The sequence below is a fragment of the Pleurodeles waltl genome, chromosome 9 (genome assembly GCF_031143425.1).
Source record: "Pleurodeles waltl isolate 20211129_DDA chromosome 9, aPleWal1.hap1.20221129, whole genome shotgun sequence".
In the NCBI taxonomy this organism is placed as follows: Eukaryota; Metazoa; Chordata; class Amphibia; order Caudata; family Salamandridae; genus Pleurodeles; species Pleurodeles waltl.
In genome coordinates this window covers 914,233,759-914,259,652 of record NC_090448.1, presented here as the reverse complement: position 1 = coordinate 914,259,652, position 25,894 = coordinate 914,233,759, and the positions used below count along the sequence as shown (strand labels likewise).

General features: G+C 42.3%; 1 protein-coding gene across 1 annotated transcript in view; it reads left to right on the top strand.

Moving 5' to 3' along the window:
* Positions 1-25,894, top strand: part of AK7 (adenylate kinase 7) — a 225,742-nt gene that overhangs the window by 160,667 nt on the left and 39,181 nt on the right. Inside the window, exons 14-17 of the mRNA XM_069208273.1 lie at positions 3,055-3,123; positions 9,708-9,905; positions 14,820-15,040; positions 23,174-23,332. Coding sequence (XP_069064374.1) covers positions 3,055-3,123; positions 9,708-9,905; positions 14,820-15,040; positions 23,174-23,332 — 647 coding nt within the window. The remainder of the gene's footprint in view (positions 1-3,054; positions 3,124-9,707; positions 9,906-14,819; positions 15,041-23,173; positions 23,333-25,894) is intronic.

Genomic DNA, 25,894 nt, shown 5'->3' with positions numbered 1-25,894 from the left:
GTGAGGTACATCTTGAGTTCTATGGCCAGTGAGCATGGATTCTATGTCTCTTCAAACCTGTCACACATAGGATATTGAATGGAGATAAACAAAAAGGTGATGGGTGGAGAGCTTGAATTAATTTCAACCGCAAGTAATTACTCTGGAGCGCATTCTAGTCACTTGTTTTTTGCCAACTATGCTATACTAGACAGAGATCAACCTTATTCAAGTCTTGCAGTCTTGGTCCTACTCCAATAAATAGTCTGACCTAAAGTAATGGCCACACAATTCACCTAGGATTTTGTTGTTTGTTCTTCTGACAGTGCTACCACTCATCATATTTTAAGCTCCCCCAGCTCGGCTGTTTCCCGCCATTTAATCTCTCTTTGTTGGCTTCCTTGTTTATCATCTATGACCCTCCTGACTCACCAGTCCCACACCAAAAAGCATTTCTGTCTAGTAAATAAATGTACATACATGTTAGAGGGGGCCACCAGTAGTTTTCTCCACACTCCTTACTTTACATTTGGTAAAATGGGATGGACCATTTTGGTTATCATGAGAAAGAGATAGATCAGGCTAGGGGATTTCCACTAAACACAGGAAGATATAGGAATACTAGTGGGAGCACTTCACTCTTGATATCTCATGATCTATCCAAAACAATGTAATATGTGCTTTGACAATATATAGTGTCACTGATGCTTGATCACAGTTCTGAATGGCCTATGGACTGCATGTGTTGTTTGTACAAAATAAAAATAAACTAGCTTAACAAAAAACAAAATCTTTCTGCAAACTTGTTCTTAAAAAGCATTAATTAATTAAGGAACTCATTTTTGATGCTTCAGAATGTCTACACTATTGTATCAGTAGATTTTAATGGAATGCATTTATTCTGCTTTAACCTAGGTAAAATAAAATAAATGCCATTTAAAAGGAGCTTTGCATACAGGCTTGGTCTGATCAGTGCAGTCCATTGTCAATATTAGCAAACATTTGTATGCTGTGTGTGGCCTTGTAGTCTAGAACAGAAGTTCTTATCCTAAAGTCTGCAAGACATACTCAGAGTGTCTGTGACTGTTTAGAAAATGTAATTCTATCAGCAAATTAATAAAGAGTTTATAATACAAAAACAAAATTTAAAATAGAAAACATTAAAGCGCTCTGTAAACCTGAAGGAATTTGAAATTGGAGGCTGCTAATTATGTTGGTATCCTAAGCTTTATTTGTGGGAGCAGCACCAATACAGCAAAGAGTAGTATGGATGATTGTTGGCCTGCATTGAAGCACTGGTATGTGCAGACAAAATGAGTTGTACAAAACAAGTGCTGGATGGAATGCTTGAATTAATCTCAGCCACTGTAATTCGTGGCCACATCCCGGTCCAATATTTTTTTTGCACACCAAGCCACCTCAGTTTGGACACTGCCTTATGCAAATCAGTTTTCACCCTACTCCAATAGGAACAGTTCATTCTTAAATGCCAGGATAGCTCCTCTCTGCACCAGAAAACAAGCAACCCAAGACCAGTTACGCATATTAGGGTTTATCAGTTGGGTTAGCTTGGTTCCAGTGGCACAGTGTGCACTGGACCCATGTCTAGGAATAAAATGAGAGCATGCATTAGAAGCAAAATGTGGTATGCCGAAGTCTAGCATACTGGTTTGGTGTTTAGAAATCAAGCCAACTTTTGAAAAACTCCAACGTGGCCACTTTGACATTGGTGAGATATTGACCCACCATTGGTGGAAGAATGAGGACAGGGAATGGACTGCTGCATGGCCCTTGAAATTCCACTATATAGAGCACGAGGATGCCGACATAAGTATGGCAATATATGACAGGATTGGGTGGAACACAGAGTTGCTGACACTACACTGATTTTGGATGACTTTGAAACAAACATAACGCTGCACTGTGATTAACAGTTGTCACAGAGAAATGTTCTGTTGCTCTGATTTCTTTCAAGGAATATTTTTCATCTACTGTGCTGTTGTAGCCACCTAAAAACACCAATAAAAATAGTTACCTAAAAATATTTTTTGTATAAAATTACACAAAACATTTAATAATTTGGGTATTTATTTAATGTATTTTTAAGTAGTTTGGGGTATTGCTTTGTTATGTTAAAACATAGAAGTTGCTTAGGCCTGTGGTTCCCTTTCTGCAATAGTCATTCAGTTGGGGTTCACAGAGGTCAAAAGGTTAGGAACCTCTGGTCTAGAGTAATGTGGTTTAGGTTAATTCGACCTTCACTGTTTTGTTTGTCTGAATGAAAGAGTGAGAACTTCCAGCAATGTAGGACTCAAACTTAACTGGTGAAGTCTTATTGTAGAATTATTATCCGATATTTGCACTTTTTTTTAAGACTGATTTGGCCATTTTGATCACGTTATATTATTAAGACACCAATAATGTTCATATTTATTTTACAAGCATACTCATACTTTCCGCATCATTTTGTCCTGCTAAAGGATAGATGTTTGAGTGATTGGAAGCCTTTATTAAAGCCAATTATTTAGTTCAGTATCTCTGGGACAAACAATTTCAAACCAGAATGGGAGAAGGGTAGGCACTGGTACATAGTTGTAAGCTTTCTTATTGTTCAGCTGTTCAACTTCATAGACAAGTGCACTTCAACAAAGACATTGCATGTTTTCTGTGTAATATTCGGTTCATTAAGTGTTATTGTTCATTACCTAGTGCCATAATACTTGTTAACACCTTCAGCTGAGAGCATTAAGGTTTCTTAATTTTCTGTCCTCCAGTTTGTGGGGCTGTGCTAAAGGGGATGTAATATGAATGGAATGGAATGGTCTGAACCAATCAGCATCCCATAGCAGCTGCCAATTCTGTTTTGCGTGTCAATCCTGTAACTTTTACCTGAGCGTTTCCTAGGTTGAGTTTCATTCAGTGACTAGCCATTTCACTTTTTTCATTAACTAGAAATGTATATTACCACGTGTTCTGCTCATTTGTAAAATACTTGTATTGAAACTGTAATTTTCTGAAACTCTGTATTTTAATTGTTGAACAGATTATTCTAATGTATTTTGTTGTTTCATTTAGTTGACGATACTGAAGAAGAGGAAGAGTCAAGAGGCAAAATACCTAACTTTGACAAAACAATCTGTCCTGGTGAGCTTTAGAGATATCTACAAAGTGCAGTGGCTCAAAACAGTGTTTTATGCTACATGTTACTCTCTGGCAATAATACACAGAATGAACAAGACAGTTGAAGTCCCAGATCTACATATTTATCATGTCATGTCATATTGCTGACTGTGCCCTTGCAGGATAGTGGTTATTGCTGTAATATTGGCTATCTACTCTATCATGAGTCTTGACATTAGAGACTCAATCCCGGTTATCTGTGGAGCTGTGACATATCCATGGCTCCCGAGCGATCTCCATGCTCTTGATATTGACCCCAAGATGTTCATGTAGGCTTTCTTGTTTTAGGTTTAAACCTACTATAACTATTATAACTAATAACATCCCACTGAAAAGGAAATAGCCCTCATCAGTGTAAACATATAAACATTGATAAACGCCTGAACATCGACAAACTAAAATGCCATTCAAAGAAATAAAGCAAGAAAGAAAATTTCTTCCTGAAGGGGCCAACACAATGTGACTTTGCTATACAAAGTAGCAGCAAGAAAGACTAGTGTGAGATTAGTCTGCTTGCATTTTGTTGTTTAGGGACATCTCTAGCATGTTAATTATCTGTCCTTTTATGTCTTCCTTTTTTGTGCTCTTGGATTAAAGTTGCACAGTTTAGAAATATGTTTCCATGTATGATCTAATAATGTTAGACACTATGGAAATTCTGATCCTTTGGGTGTATTTAATTCTGTCCCTGATTGTTGAAATGGCTGACTACTCGGAATCATGATCAATTTGTGCTATCATATTTTGCATGACACAAGGCTTTCCATATACCAAAGTAGCATAACAACAAAAGTCACAGATACAAAGTGTCCCATTGTTGTGTGATTCATTCTGCTAAAGATGACAATTTACCCAACCACTTTTTACTGCTGGGTGTAGGAAAGTGCCTCTTTTGACATGGTCAACCCTCACTTTTTGCCTGGTTTCTGGTACAATTTCGACTGAAAGTGCATGGGTCCCTGCTAAACAGCCCGCCAGTGTCAGATCTCTTTCCCTGCAACTGCACAGTTGTTTTCCCAATTGGCAAACCTTTAGCTACCACTATAAGTCCCTAGTAAATGGTACCACTAGGACCCAGGGCATGGGGTACTAAAGGAAGGCCCCTGAGGGCTGCAGCACCAACTGTGCCACCCTCAGGTAACCGCTCACAAAGTGCACACAGTGCTGCTTTCGCAGGCTCTGTGTCTTGGTACAGAACTAAAATGAAAACACGACATGGCACACAGCCTGTGTGCCCTGTCCCCTTTACACTGCATGCAATATATGTAAGTCACCCCTCTAGCGAGCCTTCTAGACCTAAAGGCAGAATGCATTATATTATGTAGGAGGGCATTCCGGTATGAGCAGATATGCCTCTGCTATGCCTTTATTGATTCTCAAACATAGTAAGTGAACAGTGAAGCCATTTTAAGTACATGCGCTGGACACTGGTCATTAAGAGTTCTCCAGCTACATGAAGGCTACATTGACAATAGGGATGTTTGGTATCAAACATCTCGTATTAATAAGCCCTCACTAAATTCAGTGATGGATTTATTAAGACATTCACTCAGTGGGCATATTAGCGGTGCCCCCTGAAAAACCTACCAACATCTAGTGTGGGCACTAACTGGCCAAAACCAGTGCAGCCACCTTAAGACAGAGTTCTGGCTCCCTGAGGTGAGAGCCAATGCTGTCGAGGGCTCAGAACTAAAAGGCCTGCTCTGGGCAGAGGTGTGACCTCCTCTCCCAGGCAGGATTGACATTCCAGGGCAGGGAGCTTTAAAGGCCTTGCCGTCTTTGAAATGCGAACCAGGCCTCTCCAAATGGTGGAGGAGGCTGGCCTCAGTTCCTGACCCCACTTTTGGCTGTAGGACTGATGGGAAAATTAAGTGAATTAGGAGGTGTACCCACTTCGTGCCAGTCTCACCCCTAGGGTAGACAAGCTGAAGTAGACACTACTTTTTAAATTCCTACATCTTGCATGGAAGGAATTAGGCCAATAGGGTCTGTGCTATGCCATTTCCCAAAGGAAGTGGTCATAGGAAGGGTGTAGTCACCCAAAAGGACAATAGCCTTTGGCTACCACCTGGCACTCCCTGTAATGCCCCTCAATTCAGTATTTAGGTGGCACCCCTGAACCCTAGAATCAGATTCCAGTTGACCTAAGAAAAGACGGACAAAACAGAAGTCGCCCAGCAGAGAAGACTGAAGACAACAACTGACTTGGCCCTAGCCCTACCGGCCTGTCTGCAGCCTTCAAATAACCTGCACCCAGAAGACGATTTGTCCTGCAACCTAGTGACCTCCAAATCCTTGGAGGACTGCCTGCCATTGATAAACACAAAGAACTCCCATGGACAGCGGACGTGTTCAAAAGAACCATCTCCAAAGAAGAAGAAGTCTGTCTGAGGAACAGCGAAACCGCTGCCTCAAATCACCTCTGCACCCGACGCCCCCGGCAGGAGTCTAAGTGGCCTACCATTCCAGTGAAGGTTCCCCAGCGTTTCTGACCAAGAGTCTACTTTGGGTTGACCCCTGCCGGGCTCCACAGTGACGCCTGCAGCCTAAATCTGAGGACTCCCCCTGACCGCGACCTGCCTTGTAATCTGTTTCCAGAAGACACCAGAAGATGCCAGAAGACACCCCTACACCCGGAGCCCCTCGGCCTTAGGGAGCTGGACCTTCAGTGTCCCTACATCCCCTAGCATCTCAACTCACCTGGGCAGCTGTGGGTTGACCTTTCCTGGCCAGAGCCTGTAGTCCATTTCTGAAAGTTATCTCTTCAATCGAAACCCATTGGGCTTCCAAGGCTGTGTTGACCCTCTGCACCCAGCTGCCCCCGTGCTGCTGAGGGAGTATGTTTGGTGCTCCCTTGTGGCCCCTCTTACCTCAACCTCAGGATATCAACCCCTGACCCCGCTCTACCCCCCTGTAAGCAGAGCTGCAGCCAATACCCCCTGTCTCCAGTGGATAGTATTGGGCGCCTGACGCTATGTTGGCACTCTGCACCCAGCCGCCCCTGTGGCATTGAGGGTGTAAGTTTGGAACTGCCTTATGACCTCCCCCCCCCCTTTGCTTGCCTCAGCCCCTGGAAACCAACCTCTGACACCACCTATACTTACCTGGGAGCAGCTCATTTTCAGTCCACTCGAGTCTCCATTGACTAAAATTGGGCACCGACTCCGACTTTGACCTCTGCACCCAGCAGCCCCCCATGCCACTGTGGGTGCGCTCTTGGTGCAACCTTGCCCAGTGTACTTACCTGTGAAACTGCATTCTTGTTTTCCTGCTATAGGATAACATTGAAGACTGAAAATTGCACTGTGTTGATTTTTGAAATAGCAAAGTATTTTTTATTTAAAAACGGCTTACCTTATAATTAAGTTCTTTGGTTTAAAGTGTATATAAACGCAACTGTTATTTTGCAAAATTGGTTTTAGATTATTTATTTTAGTGTGTGTCTTATTTTTTGCCTCTCTGAGTACAACAGATGCTTAATACGACTCCTTGATAAGCCTGACAGCTCACCGACACTACGATATCTATTTCAGCCTTTGCAAACCTTTGAAGATCCACTGGACTCTCTGCACAGTGTGCTTCATTTTAGTGCACTATATAGAGAGCCAGCTTCCTACACTGGATTTGTAGCTCATAATTACATTATCAGCAAAATTACAAATTCCAGAATAAAATATGATGTTCTTTAAAAGGATGGACTTAAAGTGAGAGACCTGACATGGAGGCAGGGCTATGAATCTTCATGCAAGAGCAGCAGACCCAATTTCATGTAGTCCACAAAGAGTACAGAAAATCATTGTAAAACATGGTGAAAGCATCACGTTTTAGTTGTTTTAGAATGCAGTGCTACAAATTATCTGGTGTAATTAAAAAATGTACAAATGTTAGAAGGTACTATTCTGTTAGTAGGGTTGACCATCCCTACAATGTCATAATATTCAATAAGGCAACGATGCATGACCATATCTGTCTCCTGAAATGTGTTTATTAAAACATAAACATTTGGATGTAACATTTTGTTACTTTCTTTATCCATTAATAGTAATGTAAACTAGACAGAGTCCTGAGAGAGTGAATGTGCCTGAGAGATAATGAGATGCGAGAGGCCATGTGAGAAAATCTGTGAGATTGAAATACACAGACTTTTATATTTAGCACAGTTTTTCATAAGTCCATTGGAGACACTGCCAATAGGAAGACATTACGTACCCTGCAATATCTCTACTTTAGATTAAATATGTATGCTGCCGCAATCACTGCAAAAACAGCAATACCTTCTGTAAGCATTAAAAAAAACGTTTTTTGTCTACGTAGGGGAATTAGCCAGAACAATAAACACCAATAAGCAGTGATTTTTAAAAAAAGTTGAAAAACACCACGAAATACACAAAATATAAACTCAGAAAACACACAGGAAAGCCTAAATACATCACATATACAAGAAGTGAAAGTACAAAATGAGCCTATTGGACGCAACTTGCAGTTAAGGTTGATTCAACTGTGTCTGCTAAGCAGCAGTGGCATTACCATATATCTAGTATCCCAGTCTTTCGCTGTCTGCTGTTTGAAAGCAAGTGAGGTGATAAACGTGAATCATTTGACTCAAATAAGTAAACCTTTGTGTGAAAACATATAGAGGAAGAAACAACCGTTTTTCGTCTGATGTCTACATGCTGCTTCGGGGCCATAGAATTTAGTATCAACACTTTTTCCATTTACACATTCACGCACCTTCCATTAGATATCAACTAGTTTGTTTGCAGAATAGAAGAAGAACGACGGCACATCGCAGATTCAAAGTGGTATCTTTTATTCCTCCATGATAAGTCTGATGAATAGTCAACCAAACATGTTTCCAGCAAACAGGTAGCTGAGAAAGATGTCGCCAAGACAGTTCTTGTGTTCACAAACATCAACAGCTGACATGTGTTTCGTCAGAAAGGACTTTCTCAGGGCTATAATGTGTAGATTGAATGAATAATATTCTGAAGTTAAACGGAAAAATGTCCAAAATATACGTTTATCTCTGTCCTTATTTATTATACATTGTAAAACTCTAATTGACTTTATGAGTATTGTGAAGTGTTGGTTGGAAAACTTCCAAGGACCGTGATAAGTCCTGGGGTTCGTAGCAAATGGCTTCTGACAATACCGTGTGGAGTTTTACAAATGCTACCCTAAGCTGCCTTTATGCTTTTATGCTCCATACCTACCAGTACCTCTGTACATTCATACTGTACTTCCCTAGCACCACCTCTGCGCATTCATGTGTTATCTCTAACACTGCCTCTGTGCACTTATGCTGTATATTTAGCACTACCTCTGTGCATTCATTTTGCATCCCTGGCACTGCCACTGTACATTCATAATTTAGGGCTGCCATTGCTTCTGTGCCTTCCATTCCCATCAGTAACACCACTTCTGAACACTGTGAAGTGTCTTGTTCTGCCTCCATGCGTTCATGCACACCGCTGGCATTATCTCTGTGGATGCACACCGTGGGGGTGGCTATGCCTCTGCATTCATAACATAGGACTAACATAGCTTTACCTTTCATACCCTAGAGCAGAAACCACCTTTCCTCATTCATACCTTAGATCTTCAGTACCTCTGTACACTCTTAACAAATGTCAGTCACTTTCACAGTGCATTGATACCTCATTGCTGACACTCCCTCTTGGCATTCATAGTCCAGGCCTAAAAGTGCTTCTGTGTATCTAAACCACACAGCTGTCACTTTCTCGGGTCTCGCTACATTCAGACCCCAGGGCTGACCCTGTCTGTATGCACTGTACCACAAACCTGTGACACTGTTTCTGTGCGTTGATACTAAAGGGCTGACACTGCCTCTGCGCACTAACACATCCTGCACACTCAAGCCTTAAGGCTGAATCTGCCTCTGAGCATTCATAACACAGACTGACATTGTCTGTGCACTCGTGTAACAGGACTGATGTTACTTCGGTGCACTCACACCATTGGGTTACCACTGCCTCTTCACATCCATTCTTCAAGAGCTGATGCGTTTTCTGCCTCCTCACAGACCAATACTGACACATCTTGCAGGTTTTCACACTTGAATCTTGATTCTGAAAGGGGAGGTTAAATTCAGTCCCTGCTCAAATGGTTCTGTTTTGTGCACCCCCTCAATGTTTGCCAGAGAGATTTGATTAGGTCAACCCTGGTGAAATATTTCTGAGAAAATATGAGAATAAAACCTGATACATGTGGAAATCAGTTTGGTAAACACTGAAGCGCACATGTAATTCCCTATTTTTGCTATACAAACTTGGAATAAGAGCTATTTACGCACCCCGTCAATTCCTCACACCAGGATAATGGTATTTAGTGGGTACACTAAATACCTCACCCTTTACCAAGACACTCTTAAGCAAGGACTAACTGAGATGACCTGCTCTTCTGTGTTGTTATCTGTGTATTTCACATTTTTATTCGCTGGCCCTGTCTATTTCTGTATGCACGCACTCAAGAAATGCATTGAAATGTGGCTGGGGATGTCTCTGACTGGTTATTTTTTGTGTTTCCAGACTATATTTTCTCCCTAGATGCTTCTGATGAATTTCTTAAAAAACGTGTAATCAATCTTCCTGAAAGTGTTGTTGTTGGAACTCACTACACTCAGGATCGATACTTGCGGAATCTCGCCTTGTTCAGGGACTTAAACACAGAAGATGAGACAGTTCTCAATTACTTTGATGAACTCGAAATCCACCCAGATCATATAGGTAAGTAATGCATGCATTGGACAGAATGACAACATTGGTATTGTAGAACGTCATAGTGATAACAAATGAGTTTTTAGGTTAGATTTGAAGTGTAATGATGTTTGCGCCATTCAGGGAAATTCTATTGTATTCCCCATATACTCTAAGGGGCTTTGGTTCACCCTCCTTCAGCAATTGGCTTATTTGGGTCAGGAACCTTCAGTCACTGGATTAACGCATTGTCCTTTACATTTTGGATCGGTGGACAGGAGTAGTTTAGTTTTACCTTCTTTTTACTGGCTGTTAAGGGGTATCCGTACACCTGTATTGGAAAATATGAGGGACTATATTACATCTAAAAAGGACACAGTGCCATCACACATTTTGTCCCACAGTTATGAAAAATGGCGCACAACTGCGCTAACGGAGTTGTGCGTCATTTTTTTAACACGAGCTAACGCCATTGCCTAGTGCAATCTCTGTTCCGTATTTATAAAATGACGCACAATGGTGCTAAGGAATGGCTGTCATCTCAAAAAAAGACCCTAAGGAATGGTTGTCGTCTCAAAAAGAGACCCTAGCCGGTGAGAGATAGCATTAGGGCAAATGGCGCTTGTGGGTAAAAAATGATGGTAGTCTGATTTGCGGCAAAAAATCTGCCACTAGTCAACCTAGTGTCATTTTTTGACGCACAAGCAGCCAAAAAAAGGCTCCTGTCTAAGTATAGACGGGAGTCATTACAACCACCCCAATGCCCACCACAGGGGACCAGTGTCCCCAGGGCAAGACCAGCATACCCAGTGCTAGCCAGGGGCCCCTATGTAAGGGGCCCTCAGTGGTACACCACACACATACACATACCTGCAACTTACCTGGGATGGGCTCCCTCCTCCTGTAGTGTCCCTGTGGTGTGGGTGGTGGTGATGCTAGGGGTTGTGGTGGGCATCATTCTGCCCATTTCATTGTGTTCCCCCATGGAAATGAGCCTACCTGCACATTAACGACTGGTCTGACCAGGCGTTAAATAATAGTGCTAAGCGGGCTTAGGGCCATTATTTATGTTCGCCTCCCACTTGCGCGTTGTTTCAGCATCGGGTGTTAAATATGGCGCTGGGGGCTAGAGTAATTTTTAGGAAGGGAATGCCTGCCTTGCATCTCATTGACGCAAGGTGGGTTGGCGTTTCCTAGAAATGGCGCTAACTCCAAAGTTTTTACACTAGACAGTGCTAGCATCAAAATATAAATATAAAGTTGTTAGCACCACTTTAGATTTAAAATAAATGGAGCTAAGGCAACGCTAACCTTCCATAAATATGGGCCTTAATTCTTTTATCACATTCATGTATTGTTTACACATTGATCTTTGTTTTCAATTGTTTGGCACCTAAGTTGGGATTTTTTTATTGTTTTTCCAAGTGCACGAGGTGTGACGGTCCAACCTATTGCCTTTTCCAAAGCTTATTTAAATCTGCTACGTTCATGTAGGCCAGACATTTGTAGTGAGCTTGCAAATGGGCGTATCTGCAATTCACATTAAAAGTAAAGCTAGGTCTAATTGTTGGCCCCTACTCCTGGTGGGCTTTTCACACTTATCCCTTTTAGGCTGAGGGTCGCAGTTGTGAAGAGAAGCAGTCCCATACATGTGGCCAAGAAAGGAGGGATTTCAATGTTCATTTGCCATACACTCTGTCTTGCTATGCATTTCTATTTGAGCAGAAGCTATTATTCAGTTTTCTAATGGATACCATTCACTCTGCAGATTCTATATCCCAGCAATGTTTTGTCATGCCACCCTGGCATCAGATGGCCTTATACATATCTCAGGTGTCACACTGGTTGTTTGTGACACTGAATGGATCTGACAACAACATGCACATAAATGGGTGCCACTCTGTCCGAACATCTGGATTTCCCTTCTCCCTGTATGTCATACCCATCCGATTGTGTAATATTAATTATTGCTGTGATATTAAAGCACTTTCATTTTCGATTATCTGTAAGCAGTGGATTACAAATTAAGTTATTGTGCCTGTAGGTTGACTGCTAAATTCTGAGTTCTTGCCTCCCCACACTATTTCCTTGAGAGGCCTGTAACTGTGCACTACGTAAAGGTCAAGTGTGGAAAGGGTTGATTTGGCTCAGTTTGCAGAGCCATAATAGGGTAAACCCCGTGACAAAAGATGTTGACCGCAGTGGTTGGGGCCTAGCAGTCATTTTCTGACACTGAGTACACTATATAAACACCAAAAACGTAAGTACAGACTGGGTTACTGGCAATGACTACAATATCATATCCTCTATAATCACATTTAATTACAGTGATCTAATCAGAATCACTATAGCATAGCAATTGTAATCCAGTATCCACATAAATTTTAATGGTATCCCTAAGACAATGTTAGCAAATATTACACAAATACTTCACCTGACTTACATTTATCATCTGCCAAAGGGATCAAGCTTTGTCAATTACTTTCTTAAAAGCACTGAAAACATATCTGTTCAAATTGGCTATTCCAAACCAAACAGTAGGAAAGTAAACAATCTCTCTAGGACTGTAATTTCTTTTTCAACGTTCTCACTTTTTTCACCCTTGCAGTTCTCGTTTCCTGTGCTCATAAGCACTCAGCTGCCCAGGAGTTGATGTCTACACTATACAAATACTGTTTTAAAAAAATACATTTTTTTAAAAACTTTATTAATCATAGTTTTTTTTTATTGTGGAATCAATCTTCTGCGAAAAAGGCTACATGTGGAATTGAGCACCTGTAAATTCACCAAGTAGTTGGGTTCCTTAACAAAATATTTCTACACTGCAACAGAATCTTTTTTATGTCATCCCAGGCTGAGGATTCGTTATCTTCCCTTAAAGAGGGAGATTAATACGGAAGACAGATGAAAAGCCAGGTAGAGAGGTACTGATAAGATGAGGCCAGAGAGGTGGAAATTACTTCCTGGCTGGAGGATTTGAATTGTAAAAGCATAACTGAAGGGATACCTGAAAAAAGAAATGTTTTTATGTCTGACTGTTTTTGAAAATTAAAGTTGTAAGTAAGAAAATTGTAAACACATTTTTGATACACTTAAGAAACAAATTGTTACAGTGGTAAATCATGGGTTTAAAATTAGCAAGAAAAAAAGCAACTCCCTAACATCTAGAAGCCTGCCTTGAAAGCTGGGGTGGACACTTTGAGAAATGATTGTTTGAAGCCCAATAGTCCTAAGGACTGTAAGAAGGACAGAACACTAATGGAAGAAGTCTGGTCTTCATGGGCATTGTATTGCTGTCTATTGCAGCACGTGGCACTAGAAAAGAAAATATTTATTGTGTAACTCGCCCCTGTACCAATTTTGATGAAGCATTTTAGAATTGTGCCAAATATTAAAGCTTTAATTTAGATAGATATTTAATCTGTACGCTTCTTCCTTCCAGCTCTACAATCTCCAACCTTCCACCTCACCAATTAAAGACATTCTACGCCTAGCAAACCTAAAATTATTCCTGGAAATTTAGTTCAGGGTTTTAAAGGTTTTTTCTTAGAACATGTTGTCACATTCAGCATATGGGGCCATCCAGGCATATCTCATCTAGACTATGGAGATAGTAAATGGAAGACGTAAGTGGGAAGATTTCTGAATGACAGAATAAAGGGGTGAGGTCATTGTTGTGCTAATTCACAAAATAAGTCCATACAAGAAAATTACTGAATCAGGAAGTGGAGTTGCATACTGTTCACAAGTCTGTTGCAATACTCCACAGTCAATGCCTTGTGATGCATGCGGTTCTGATACACACATTTTAAATTGATTGGACCAGAAAACATTGATTGAACAATCAACTTTTTGTGTGCTTCTCTGGAGCAAAAAAGGGGAAAGCAGTGTAATAAAAGAACCCTCTCCCGATGGATAGCTGTATGCATTAAGATCTGCAATGGGCTAACCAAGCCCCATAAGGACTTATTCCACCAGAGCAAAGGTTGCTACCACTGTGTTTGCATGTAGTGTGCCTGTCTCGGGCATTTGCCAGGCTGCTACGCGTGTGCCCCTCCACACATTTACATAGCAATGCTGCCTGGATAGCCAGGCCCAGAGGGAAGGCATTTCAATCTGTCTTGCAATTTCAACTATCAAGTCTGTCTTGCAGGATTTCTTATCTGAGCCATTCCTCAGACCCTCCACCTGGCATGGTACTCCTTTGGTATCTATTCACACGGTGATGAATCTGTAGTTAGAAGTCTCTGTTAGAAGAACACGTTACTTATCTTTAGCAATGCCTTTCATGGTAGAGACTCCATTGAATCTCAGATTCCTCACTGTCCTACCATCCCCCTATTCTGTGGAATGGATTCATATGGTCCAATAATAAGATCTTAAACTAGAGATCTGCAACTAGCATATTCTAATTTCTGTGGGTTCTGCATCCGATGACACAGACAGAAATCAGAAAGAATCTGACATCAGAGGTGGCACAGATATAGTGACCGAAACATCATATCTCGGGTGAGACCGATCAGGCGCAGAGCCACATGACATCGCCTATTGACATGCAAGAGAATTGCTATAAAACAAACTCCAGATCCAGTCTGGCGTCTCGTGCATTTATAGGATGAGGAATATACAGTTAGATATAGGCTCTACCAGAAAAACCATTATCAAAGGTAAGTAACTTGTTTTTTAATGTGGTCCTTATTAATAGTGTTTGTTGTCACTTCAGTCTTGATGTTCAGCCAGTGTTGGATAGCCTTTAACAGCAGTGTTTCATTCTTGTGTATGCAGCAGAAAGTCCCAAAAATGTTTTACTGGAGGTCCAGATGACCAGCTGCTCAATTTATATACAATGTGCCTGACTAAATCTAAAATGAATTATGTTGTGCTTAAGGCTGTAGCTAATATCTTGCTTATTAAGTTGTCTAAACCGATGTGGTCTTATTTAAGATATAGCAGCAGATGATGACCCCGAGTACAGAACTGTGACGAAACACATCACCCAAACTGTTGGGGAACCACGGAACTATGGCTTAACACCCGAAGAAATTTCTAAACAAGAAAAGAAAGCAGCTGAAGAGCATCTGGCTGAAGAAGCAAGACTAAAGTCTGAAAAGGAAAGAAAAGAGGCAGAAGAGGCATCAGAAAGGCTTGCTCGTTGGGAAGAGTGGGTACGTCTCACAAATGCACACACATCCACATTTTTCTTGCACTCAAGCAAGGATGTTAAAGCCCATTATGGCTCCCTGCAAAGGGTTGTTTCACAGTATTTTGTCTCTTTAGACAAGATGTATTTTTTGTGCGTGACAAATATGAGTTTCCTCTCTCCCACCCAAACTCACCACTTCTACCAGGGGAGGACATTGCTTCTGTCCCCATCTGCTCACTAAGTGCACCTTAACTCCAGCACCCCAGTTATTTCTTTACTTAGACACACACACTGTTGACAATCTTCAAAATTGATCTTAAGCAACTTTTGCTATTACAAGTCTTTGATTGATTGTGTGTTGGTTCAGGGAGGACTTGGCCTGGCTGTTCGGAATGGACTATTGCTATTGGAGCAGGATCAAGAGATTTATTTGCATATGGGTGGGTCCAAACTGAGGAGGCATGGTAGGCAAAAGAATGATGGGTTGGAATACTCATTTGAGCGATTGCCTGTGGTTAGATGTATTGCTAGCATTTCTTATGTGTGTTTGATATACCTCCCTAAGTGGCAAGGGTATGTTCAGACATGAGTCCCATACTCACTGTGACAATGCAAACAAGTTACACCTGACTGACAAATCCCAATCAGGGCGAAACCATACTTGGGTTGCTGGTGTTCTGGTTCAGGGAGGGCCTGGCAATTCGAACTGGATTGTTCCTGTTGAAGCAATTTTAAGACTGATTCGCATATGACTGTGTCCAAACTGAGGTGGCATGGTGGACAAAAGAAAAATAGGTTGGAATGCTACTCTGAGCGATTGCCAGTGGTTAGATGTATTGCTAGCATTTCTTATGTGTGTTTGATATACCTCCCTAAGTGGCAAGGGTATGTTCAGACATGAGTCCCATACTCACTGTGACAATGCAAACAAGTTACACCTGACTGACAAATCCCAATCAGGGCGAAACCATACTTGGGTTGCTCGTGTTCTGGTTCAGGGAGGGCCTGGCAATTCGAACTGGATTGTTCCTGTTGAAGCAATTTTAAGACTGATTCGCATATGACTGTGTCCAAACTGAGGTGGCATGGTGGACAAAAGAAAAATAGGTTGGAATGCTACTCTGAGCGATTGCCAGTGGTTAGACTTGTTGCAAAAGTTGACTCTTTACCTTTTGTATGTGTGTAATTTCCCATTGACCTTACAAGGAAAAATCGATGAGTCAGCACTACGTTCCATCAAAGTGTTCCTCTTCCTCCCATATAGTTCCTATGCCTTCTGCTGGTTCCCATTTTTCTGCAAGGAAGAACAGACCAGTAAGAACTACATCCCATTAGACAAACAGATCCTCCTTGACCCAACTATCCTGTTTTGTCTCCCAGTCTACCATTTACCTGCAATGAAGGACAAGTAGTCATGACCACATTCTATCAGTTAAACATCTCCTCGACTGACTGGATATTGTTGTTTTTAAATAGATTCTCCCTGTAGCTTTTCCCCAGTGGGTACTGCCTCTGAATCCTGAGTGGCAACAATATCTGAAGCCTGTCCTTGGGATCTGTGGTGGGCCTAAATGCCCCAACCCCCTTATGTAAGGATCCTCTTCCCATCTGTGACTGTGTTCCCTGTTATTAAGGAACAACAATTGCGTCTGTTTTGGCTCTGACAATTTCTAACAGGGAAGTGGTTCTAAGGACATAGGATTTGGGTTGCATTGTGGGGTCTGAAAGGCTTGGGCTATAGCTGCTTGGGTTACAGAATCAGAGTCTGCTGGCAGTACTTTGGGTATTTACAGGTATGCAATCCTCAAGACAGCAAAGCTGGTGGAAAATATGCTGCTTTAGGCCATCTCTCTAACCTACTGTAATGCACCATTGTTCCACCAGAGAGAGTCAGCTGGTGTGTGAGACTCCAGCCCAGGTATGGGAGGTAGTTAATTTGTGACAATGGTGCTTCAGAGAAGGGTAATTTATGCCATGTCGATAGCACACAGGTTCACAGCTGATTTTAAACTCTGGGTATGAGAAACTATTATTTTTGCGCTCTTGCTGCTGCCTTTCAAAGGTCCTAACAACATCAAAATTAACTCTTACTTTCATCCCCAAATTTCACGGAATTGAGGTAACTTAGCAAATGCATTTGGGGGAATATTCATCTTTTTATGTGAGACAGTGAGCTTCTACACATTTATTGGAAGTTAGACTGGATTGAGGTCAAAGGTCAGTTAACAATTGTTAGTGTGCATAGCCCATTTTGGCCTATGTAGCAACACAACCCTCTCACTCAATACAGATTTAAATATTCATTTTCTACAACTTCCATTTTGTAACTGAAATGAACTATAACTTAATCCCCTGCCTTGGTTACTTTTCCTGCATATCGTTTATTAACCAACTTTTGAGGTTTTTCCATTTTACCACCATGTTATTAATCTGTTGATTCCAACTTTGATAATTACACTATCCAAAGAGTTGTAAGTCCTGTTGTTCTCTTTCATGTGATACCATTTAAATACTTGAACTTATTTTTTAGACTATTTTTTTATTTTATGTGATTGACAACCATCTATAAATGATTTTGTATTTGGTCACATCCATCCCATCTCAATTTTATTTTATTGTTTTGTGTCTCTTTTTTTACTATATGTTTATCATGTATTGTGTATTATGAACTGAAACGGGAAACAGGTAACCTCCAAAAGCAAGTGTGAGACCTAATTGAATAAATTAACTATTTAGAGCAAAGGGATATGGCCCAAGTAGAAATTACAGGCTTCAGGGCAACCACTACTCTTGGGGAAGAGAATATTTCAGTACATGCAACGGATGTCCTTTTATATATCATGCAGGCCAAAATGTCTATCCTAAAGATTTTTCAGGTACTCTGGGACTATGGCACTTTTAGTGGGTATAAACTTAATTGGGAGAAACTGATTATCTATAAGCAAACTGAGTGGGATATGTTGGGAATCTTGCCTCCACAGGTTTGGATTGTGGACACTGGATTCACATATCTAGAGACGTATGTATCGTACAAAATGGCTGTGTTCCTAGAATGGAACATAGAACGGATACTCATCAATTTTCAGGTTGATGTGATGAGATGGAGAGCCTTACCTTGAACAATAATGGGTAGAGCGGCAATTATAAAAATGATAGCATTACCAAACTTGCTGTACTGTAAGCAGAATACACCATATCCAATACCAGAGGCATTGTTCCTTAGATTGGATAGGAAGATACAAACCTTGTTGTGGGATGGAAGTACCCCTAGAATAAAGCTCAAAACTCTTGACAGATCTGTCTACAATGGGGGAATCGCCCTACCGAATATAAGAGGATATTTTTGGGTGACCCAAATAATACCAATTAATGACTGGATTAAGATGAACCCACCATTAAGGTGGAGAGGCCAGTCATGGAGTCATCAACATATTTCCATTATTTATACAGGGGTGGGAGGAGGCTTAAACTACTCCCAGCCACAAAGACATCATTGGCGTCTTGGGATAAAGCTACACATTGCTTGGGGTGGAAAGGTAAGATCACAAGAGGGACACATATATGGGAGAGGAACATTTGAAGGATGCTCATCAGTGAATGGAGTTAGTGCCTGGGACCATACAGGAGTATTCAATCTGAGGACCATAATGGAGGAAGAAGGTTTAAAACCGTTCAATGCCCTTGTTGCTGAATATGGCCTGGCTCAGTCACAGACATATAGATACACCAAACTGAAGCATTATCTCCAGGTGGAAGAAATTGACTGACCTGAGATTCTGTGCTATGCCTCCAGGAAAAATTGAATCCTCATGGGAGGGTCCATCATATAAAAGCCTAAATAATAACATGCCAGATGGCCTACAGAGACTGAGGACGAAATGGGAGGAGGATCTTGGGGAAAAGGAAGACATTGTTTGGGATGCAGCACTGGTGCACCCTAAGGAAGTGGCAATCAAGGCCATGCTGTGACTTATTCAGCTGAAGGACTAACTGTAACCCCATTAATCTGTATAAAATGGGACAGGCCCTTCACCAAACTGTTTAAAATGTTCAAATGAGGAAGGCAGCTTTCTACATGTGACATGGAGCTGCACCTAGATGCAGGAGTACAACGGACCTTTACTGTGCATGCTAAGTAGCAAAACAAGATAATGCAAGAAATGGGGCTCCACAAAACTCCAGATGCAACGAGACTGGCAAGCTAGAAGGACATACATATGAAGGTGGACAAAGTAACATATGAAGCAAGGGGGTGCCCTTGCAAGCTCCACACAGGGTGAGGGTACTAGATGGAATAGTATGGTTTAAGGAATGTAGCTTAAGGAGTGATCACTCAAACGAGTACAGTGCCTCCTATGCATGATGACGGAAATAGGGGATTAGAGGATGATAATTACCCCAGGTTACCTGACCAACCTAATAATGTAAATCTAAATCTTGCCCGAAATTAACGTTTAGCAATATGTCTGCAAAATGTTTGTTTACTGCGACACTATGATGATCGGTCAAAATTTGATTGCTTAACCTCCGTGTAGTGTTTAAACAATAAAAACTATCTAGAGTACAAAGCGGATGACAATGAGGTGTGAACTAGGAGCAGAGTGGTGTGACTACCCAAGAAAATAGGAAATTGCCTGCGATCTATCTGGGGGCATGGCTTCGGCAAATGGTGACACCATAAGGTTTATCTCAATTCTTTACCTTAGAGAAGGGTAAACAGGGTGCCAGTGAGCATGCCACCTCCAGGGGCACCCCTAAGGCCGGTGCAGTGAGATTGATACATTTCAGAGAATTGGACCATATAGTGCAGCAACACACATGAAAGGCCAAATACCTATTGAGAACAGTCAGGTTATGACCTTTCATGATTTCACCATCGTAGTGCAACAACACAGAACATCCTTCAGCTGAGGGAAGGAGTAAACTCCATTAAACGGGTATCAGATACGCACTACTTTTCCCTGTCAAACAGTACAGTAGACAAAGTGCAAAAGGGTCCATCCTAATCGTCCATTTTGAGAGCAAGTCATGCAGGAGAGAGACAGAGCAGGGGTTTGCGGCAGCAACTCTCCATGAAGATTCAACAGTGGTAGACTCGATGTTGGAGGTCGGAGAGGACACAAATACAGACTCAAACCAACCAGGTGACTCAGAAGAGAAGCAAAAAATGCCAAAGTGACCCATACCACAGTGGAATAATTAGTGTGAGAACTTAGTTCTGCATAGGTTACCTGAGGTTAGTGAGCACGAGGCAGAAGCATTGAAGTGAGGGAACAGGCACCACTGAATCTGACAAATGATAGTGATTTGGACTGCAGAGGCTTGCCAGTATGGCAGCAGAAATACAGAGAGGTTACCCTCCAACAGAACCCTGCCATAATAGTTTCTAGAAATGAATATGAATGGACAGAGAACCTTTAATGAAGTTCACTGTATTACAGTTCAAAAGGGTACTTGCGAGGGGACACAATGCCACGATTGTGACCAAGCTTGTAGGGGTGGATGGGAGAGACATTGAAATTGGCAAAAGTCAGACGCTATCGAATCAGTCCAGGGGGCAAGTAGGTGGAATGACAGCTACATTGTAAATAACATGTCAAAAATGAGTAGGGGGCAACAGTAGGAAAAACTCCACATGTGTAAAGTGAGGGACACCATAGTGCAAGGAAAAGATATAACACATATACACATTTATTAAAAGAGAGAAGTACAAATAGCACCTTTACAAAATATGAACCTGACAAAAATGGAGGAAACTGCTCTACAAAATCACTGAATGGGTCAGATAAAATATGTCTGTTTTAGGGCTAACGCAGAGGTGTACTAATTGGATTAGGTGAGGAAGTGATATTTCAAGTAATGAAAGACATAAAAGATAAAAAGAGTAGATACATAATAAGCAGAATGTTGTATAGTGTCGACGATGATGGTCCCGTCGACGGAACTGATGTCGTGGACGATTTTTCCGTCAACGACGGTCTCGTCGATGGTGGTGTCATCGATGGTGGCCTCTTCGACAGTGGTGTCGTCAACGGTGATGTCGCCCACGGTACTGTTGTCGATGGTACTCACGTCAACGGTGTTGCGGTCGACGGTATTTTCATAGACGATGTCGTCAATGACGATGGTGTCGTCGACGATGGCTTCAACGTTAGCTTGAGAGACAAAGTCTTTTCTGGAGCCTTCATCGACGGTGGTCAAATTGAAGGAATAGGAGCTTTTACCACTGACGTCAACGTAGTTGTAGTCGACGATGGTCTCGTCGACGAGGTGGCTGAGACGGTAGATGTGAAAACGGTCATCGTCGTCACTGTCATCAACGGTGGTGTCGTTGTTGTCGCCTTAAGTTTGATAGATACCTTTCTAGAGGTGGAAGGCTCAGATGAAGGAGAACGGTGTGATGACTCCTTCTTTTGACGAGGAGAGGATGGCTCCGATGAAATTGAGCTTTGTACGCCGTTTGCACCTTCTTTATGATGCATTTTCTGACGCTTTCTGGATGTTTCAGCCTGTCCCAGGTCCTCAGATCTGGACCTTTTATGTGGCTTTCTGACTCACTCTCCTCATGTGAAGTACAGGATTTTGCCTGTAACCATGTCAAAAGCCTACCCTCGCTGTCTCTGAGGGTTTTTGCAGAGAAAGTGCGGCATATCTTGCAGTCATCACCTGGTGTTCTGGTTACAAGCAGTATAAGCAGTTTTTATGTGGATCATCCACATGCAGCCTTTTCTTGCCACAGGTCTTACAAGGGCGGAAAAGGCCTTTTCTAGAAGAATCAGACTTGTTTTTGAAGTTTTCTGAGAGAAGATCTTTCTGACAGAAGTAGAAAACTGAGCAGAGCTCAGGGAGACTCCCTTCACACGACGTGCTGTAGAAAATCTGAGGGAAAGAGCCTCTCTGGAGAGTATTCTAGAGGGTGCTGGTCCCTGATTGGCCAGGAGCCAGGTTTGGGTCCTTTCCACAAAAGGACCGAGATAGGCTATATGAGATTTTTTTTTGGTGCTTATTGCTTTTCATTCATGTACAGTGGGACTCCCACTTCGACAACCGGGATGATTCAAGCAGGTGAATTTATGAAAGATACCAATACTGGATAACTGTAGTTACAGGTAAGTAACTTGTTTTCTTCCATTCCCAGCAAACGCACACTTACATGGTGCTTCAAGAACGAACAACAGCTTATTTGCCCCTGCTCTCCAAAAGCCTTTGTCTACAGACACCCAGTAGTGGGAAAAACATACCTCATCTAATTTTGAGAGAATACTTGTCTCCAGGCAGGCCTAGTCCATATTAGCACGTGCTGCCTGAAAGACTAGACAGGCAGGAGCATAGCTATCAATTGTGCAGTAGGTCCAGTCTCACTGGACCAGAATTGTGATGGGCCCATCTCCACCCTCACCCCCAATTATGTCTCTTTCTTATTGCACAATGAGAGGTGGGCGTTGGCTTGTTCCTTGCATAAATTAGGGCCCCTTGTGGCTTGCTGTGCCACTGTACACAGGCGGCATCCCTATTCAGCCATATTGCATGGGGAGGCCCGACTATGGCACTGATTCACAGTGTATGACTTCAGCAGTTCGAACACGCCAACACATCACGTCTGTGTGCTGATGCTGCAGCTGACATCTTAACGTGGGTGGCAAGCTGAGGGGAAAGCCCTGCTGATGGTTTGTCCTTCCATCTATACAATGGTCCCCCCTACCCACCCAACCTATACTCCAGTCCAGCAGCAGCCATTATACGGAAACTGTATTATAATGTTTAGCAACAGTTTCACAATAAATTTTTATCATTTTTTCATGGTGTAAACAAACCTCTGTATACAAGATGGTAATATTATTGTTTGCTCCAGTTTTACACAGGCAGCAGAATTGTGGAAAATACTTTTTTCACTTTTTTTCCATCTACGTTTCCGCCATATGGCCTACCACATACAAAATGAAGAATAAACCTGTTGATATAAGCCTGTCAGTGTGCGCCCATTGTACCGTAGCATTCCTCATCCCGTTGATCGAGCATAAAAGAAGGTTCACATTGTTGTAAAAACCACACACATTTACTAGAAGCATGGGGTTCACCTTTGTAGAGTGTAAGGATAGTTTTGCTTGTGGCATTTTAATTGCATGCATACAAGTTCTTTGTTGTCCAATTGCAGACTAAGCGTGTGGAAGAAGTGAAGAGACAAGAGCAGGAGCTGCTTGAGACACAGACTGTTCCTCTAAGAAACTACCTAATGAAGAATGTCATGCCGACCCTTATGGAGGGGTTAAATGAATGCTGCAGAGTCAGGCCAGATGACCCAGTTGACTTCCTGGTAAGAGGCCACATTATTGATTCAGCTGATCTGAGATTTCCTTGTGACAAATGTAAGATTCTAAACCTGTCTCATGTGCGCCCCACTTCCATTTGCAAGTTGATTTGTATTGTATGGGTCATAAAGAACACTGACACCACAGGTTTAGCCTCGTGGTACTAGAGAGCTTAAATGCTTCTCGATTTAACTAACCATCATTGTTCTTTGAAAAAGATCAGTATCCTAATAAGTCCATGAAAATGCCAGGTGATTTTAGTAGCCCACGCAGGTAGTAGAAGTTGGTTCCCCAGTATGATTGCCCGTACGAAAAACAGTTCCCCACCTGCCCTCTGACTGTGGAACCTTCAGAGGTTTTTCCACTTCATAAGCTGAAAATTTAATCTGATCTATCCTTCAAGTGATTATAAATTGAGTGCTCAGAAAATATTAACCTGGTGCCTGTGGTCGACAGGGAAAAGGATGAGGAGTTCAAACACTTTTATGCGAATCTCTATTTCAGAAACCCTCCCTCCCCCACAAATCAGGAGGCCCTGCTGGAGAGGCTGCAATTCCCAGGGCTCTCAGATGTTCTGAAAGAATCATTGGAAGTCCCAGTTTTACCTGTGGAGGTCAAAGAAGTCATCAAATTCCTAAAACGTAACAAGCACTGAGGCCCAGATGGCGTCACAGCCCAGTTTTACCAAATGTGCTCTTCCAAGTTTACCCCAAAACATGCGTCCCTGTTCAGTTACTGCACTGATGCAGCCTCTATTACCCTTACCTTGGGGAAGGCGGCCGTGGCAGTCCTACCAAAAGCCAACAAGGATGCCAGATGCTGTGCATCCTATTGCCCAATAGCAATTTCCTAAATATTGAGACATAGCTCTTCACAAAAATTATGGCCACCGGCCTTAATGAGGTCCTTCCAACACTATTGCACTCTGACTAAACTGGATTTGTCCAGAGACACCAAGCAACACTACAAAAGCAGAACGGCAATTCACTTGATGGAGAGGCCACCCTCAAGAACCTACGTGCAGTCCTTCTCTTATGTAAGTGAAAATGGCCTTTGACAGGTTTGGACTGGGCGTTTCTGCAACGGACACTCCAGAGGATGGGCTTGGGACCTAGATTTTTGAGGGTGGACTTCTTGAACTATGTGCATTCGTCAGCTAGGGTCACTCTGAGCGGTTGTCCCTCAACTCCCTTCTCCCTCTCCAGAGACACTAGATAGGGGTGTCCCCTGTCACCTCTCATGTTTGCGCTATTTGTAGAACACCTAGTGTGCCTGATTTGGCAGTCGGCAACCTTGGCGAAGTTTAAGTTTGGGCCATGGAAATTTAAAATCTCGCTGTACATTGAGGACTTACTCCTAATTTTAGGCTTCCCGAGCACCTCACTCCTGACGGTGGTAGACTTCCTCTGGGCCTTTGAGCTAGCCTCAGGTTACAAGATTAACTACGATAAATTAGAAATAATGAACTTAACATGAGGAGCAAAGGAGACAGCTGGACTCATCCCCTTTTTCTCTTTCCAGTGGGCCAAGACCTCCATTCAGTACCTGGAGTCCAACTTCCACGGAGCATTGGGGAACTTTTACACGTTAACTGTTCCCCTCTAGTAGCTATAATCACAAAAAATCTGACTTCCTGGGGGAAACTGATGCTTTCCTGGCTAGGCAGGATTAATGTAATAAAAATGAATATTCTCCCCCTCCTTCATTACCTGTTCCAAGCCCTCCCGATATGGTTGCTTTCGGCCTATCTGAAATTGATTCACCAGCAGCTATTGTCTGTCATCTGCAGGGGGAAGGCCCCTAGAGTCTCTAAAAGATTGCTGATTCAGCCAAGAGAGGTTCTCAGTATTCCCTTTTGGGACCTGGTCTGGTTGGATAGGTGTCAAGGACCTCCCAATACCTAATTTAGCACCCCGTGTTTACAACTCTCAAAACTTGGGACTTGCATGTAGAGTCACGCAGTCTGGTGTCATACCCTCACCCCCTTATATTTCTCTCCACCACTATCTGCCTTAATACCTACTCAGGTGGGGCATTCCATTCACACCTGGAGAGAGGGAGGCTGTAAAAAGATCTCAGATATGAATGACAACGCAACCTCCAAGGCATTCCTGAAATGTAGGACATCCTTCAATCTGCTGGAATCTGAATGACTTTGCTACGTCCATGTACGACACTGGCTCTTCCAACCTGTGATCCATGATGGGCCACCAGAGCCAAGGCCCCACTTGAGTCCCTTCTGCACAAATTGGAAGGTACCAGCAGGACAATTTCCATTCTCTATGAGATTGTATTGGTGCACAACATCCCACTAATATGGCGCCATAACAGGCAATGGGAAACCATCCTGGGGACACAGATCGTAAATAAAGTAAACAGTGGGAGAGGCTAGGCAAGGACATATATGTTCATCCATATCCAATCAGGGACGGAAAATACATTAGAAGATATGGTACGGATGACACTAAACCCTCCACAGACTACACTGTACGTACCATAACGCCTCTCCCAGATGCTGGGGGGGTGATGTGGAGAACTGGGAGAAGCATTGCACATCTGGCGGGACT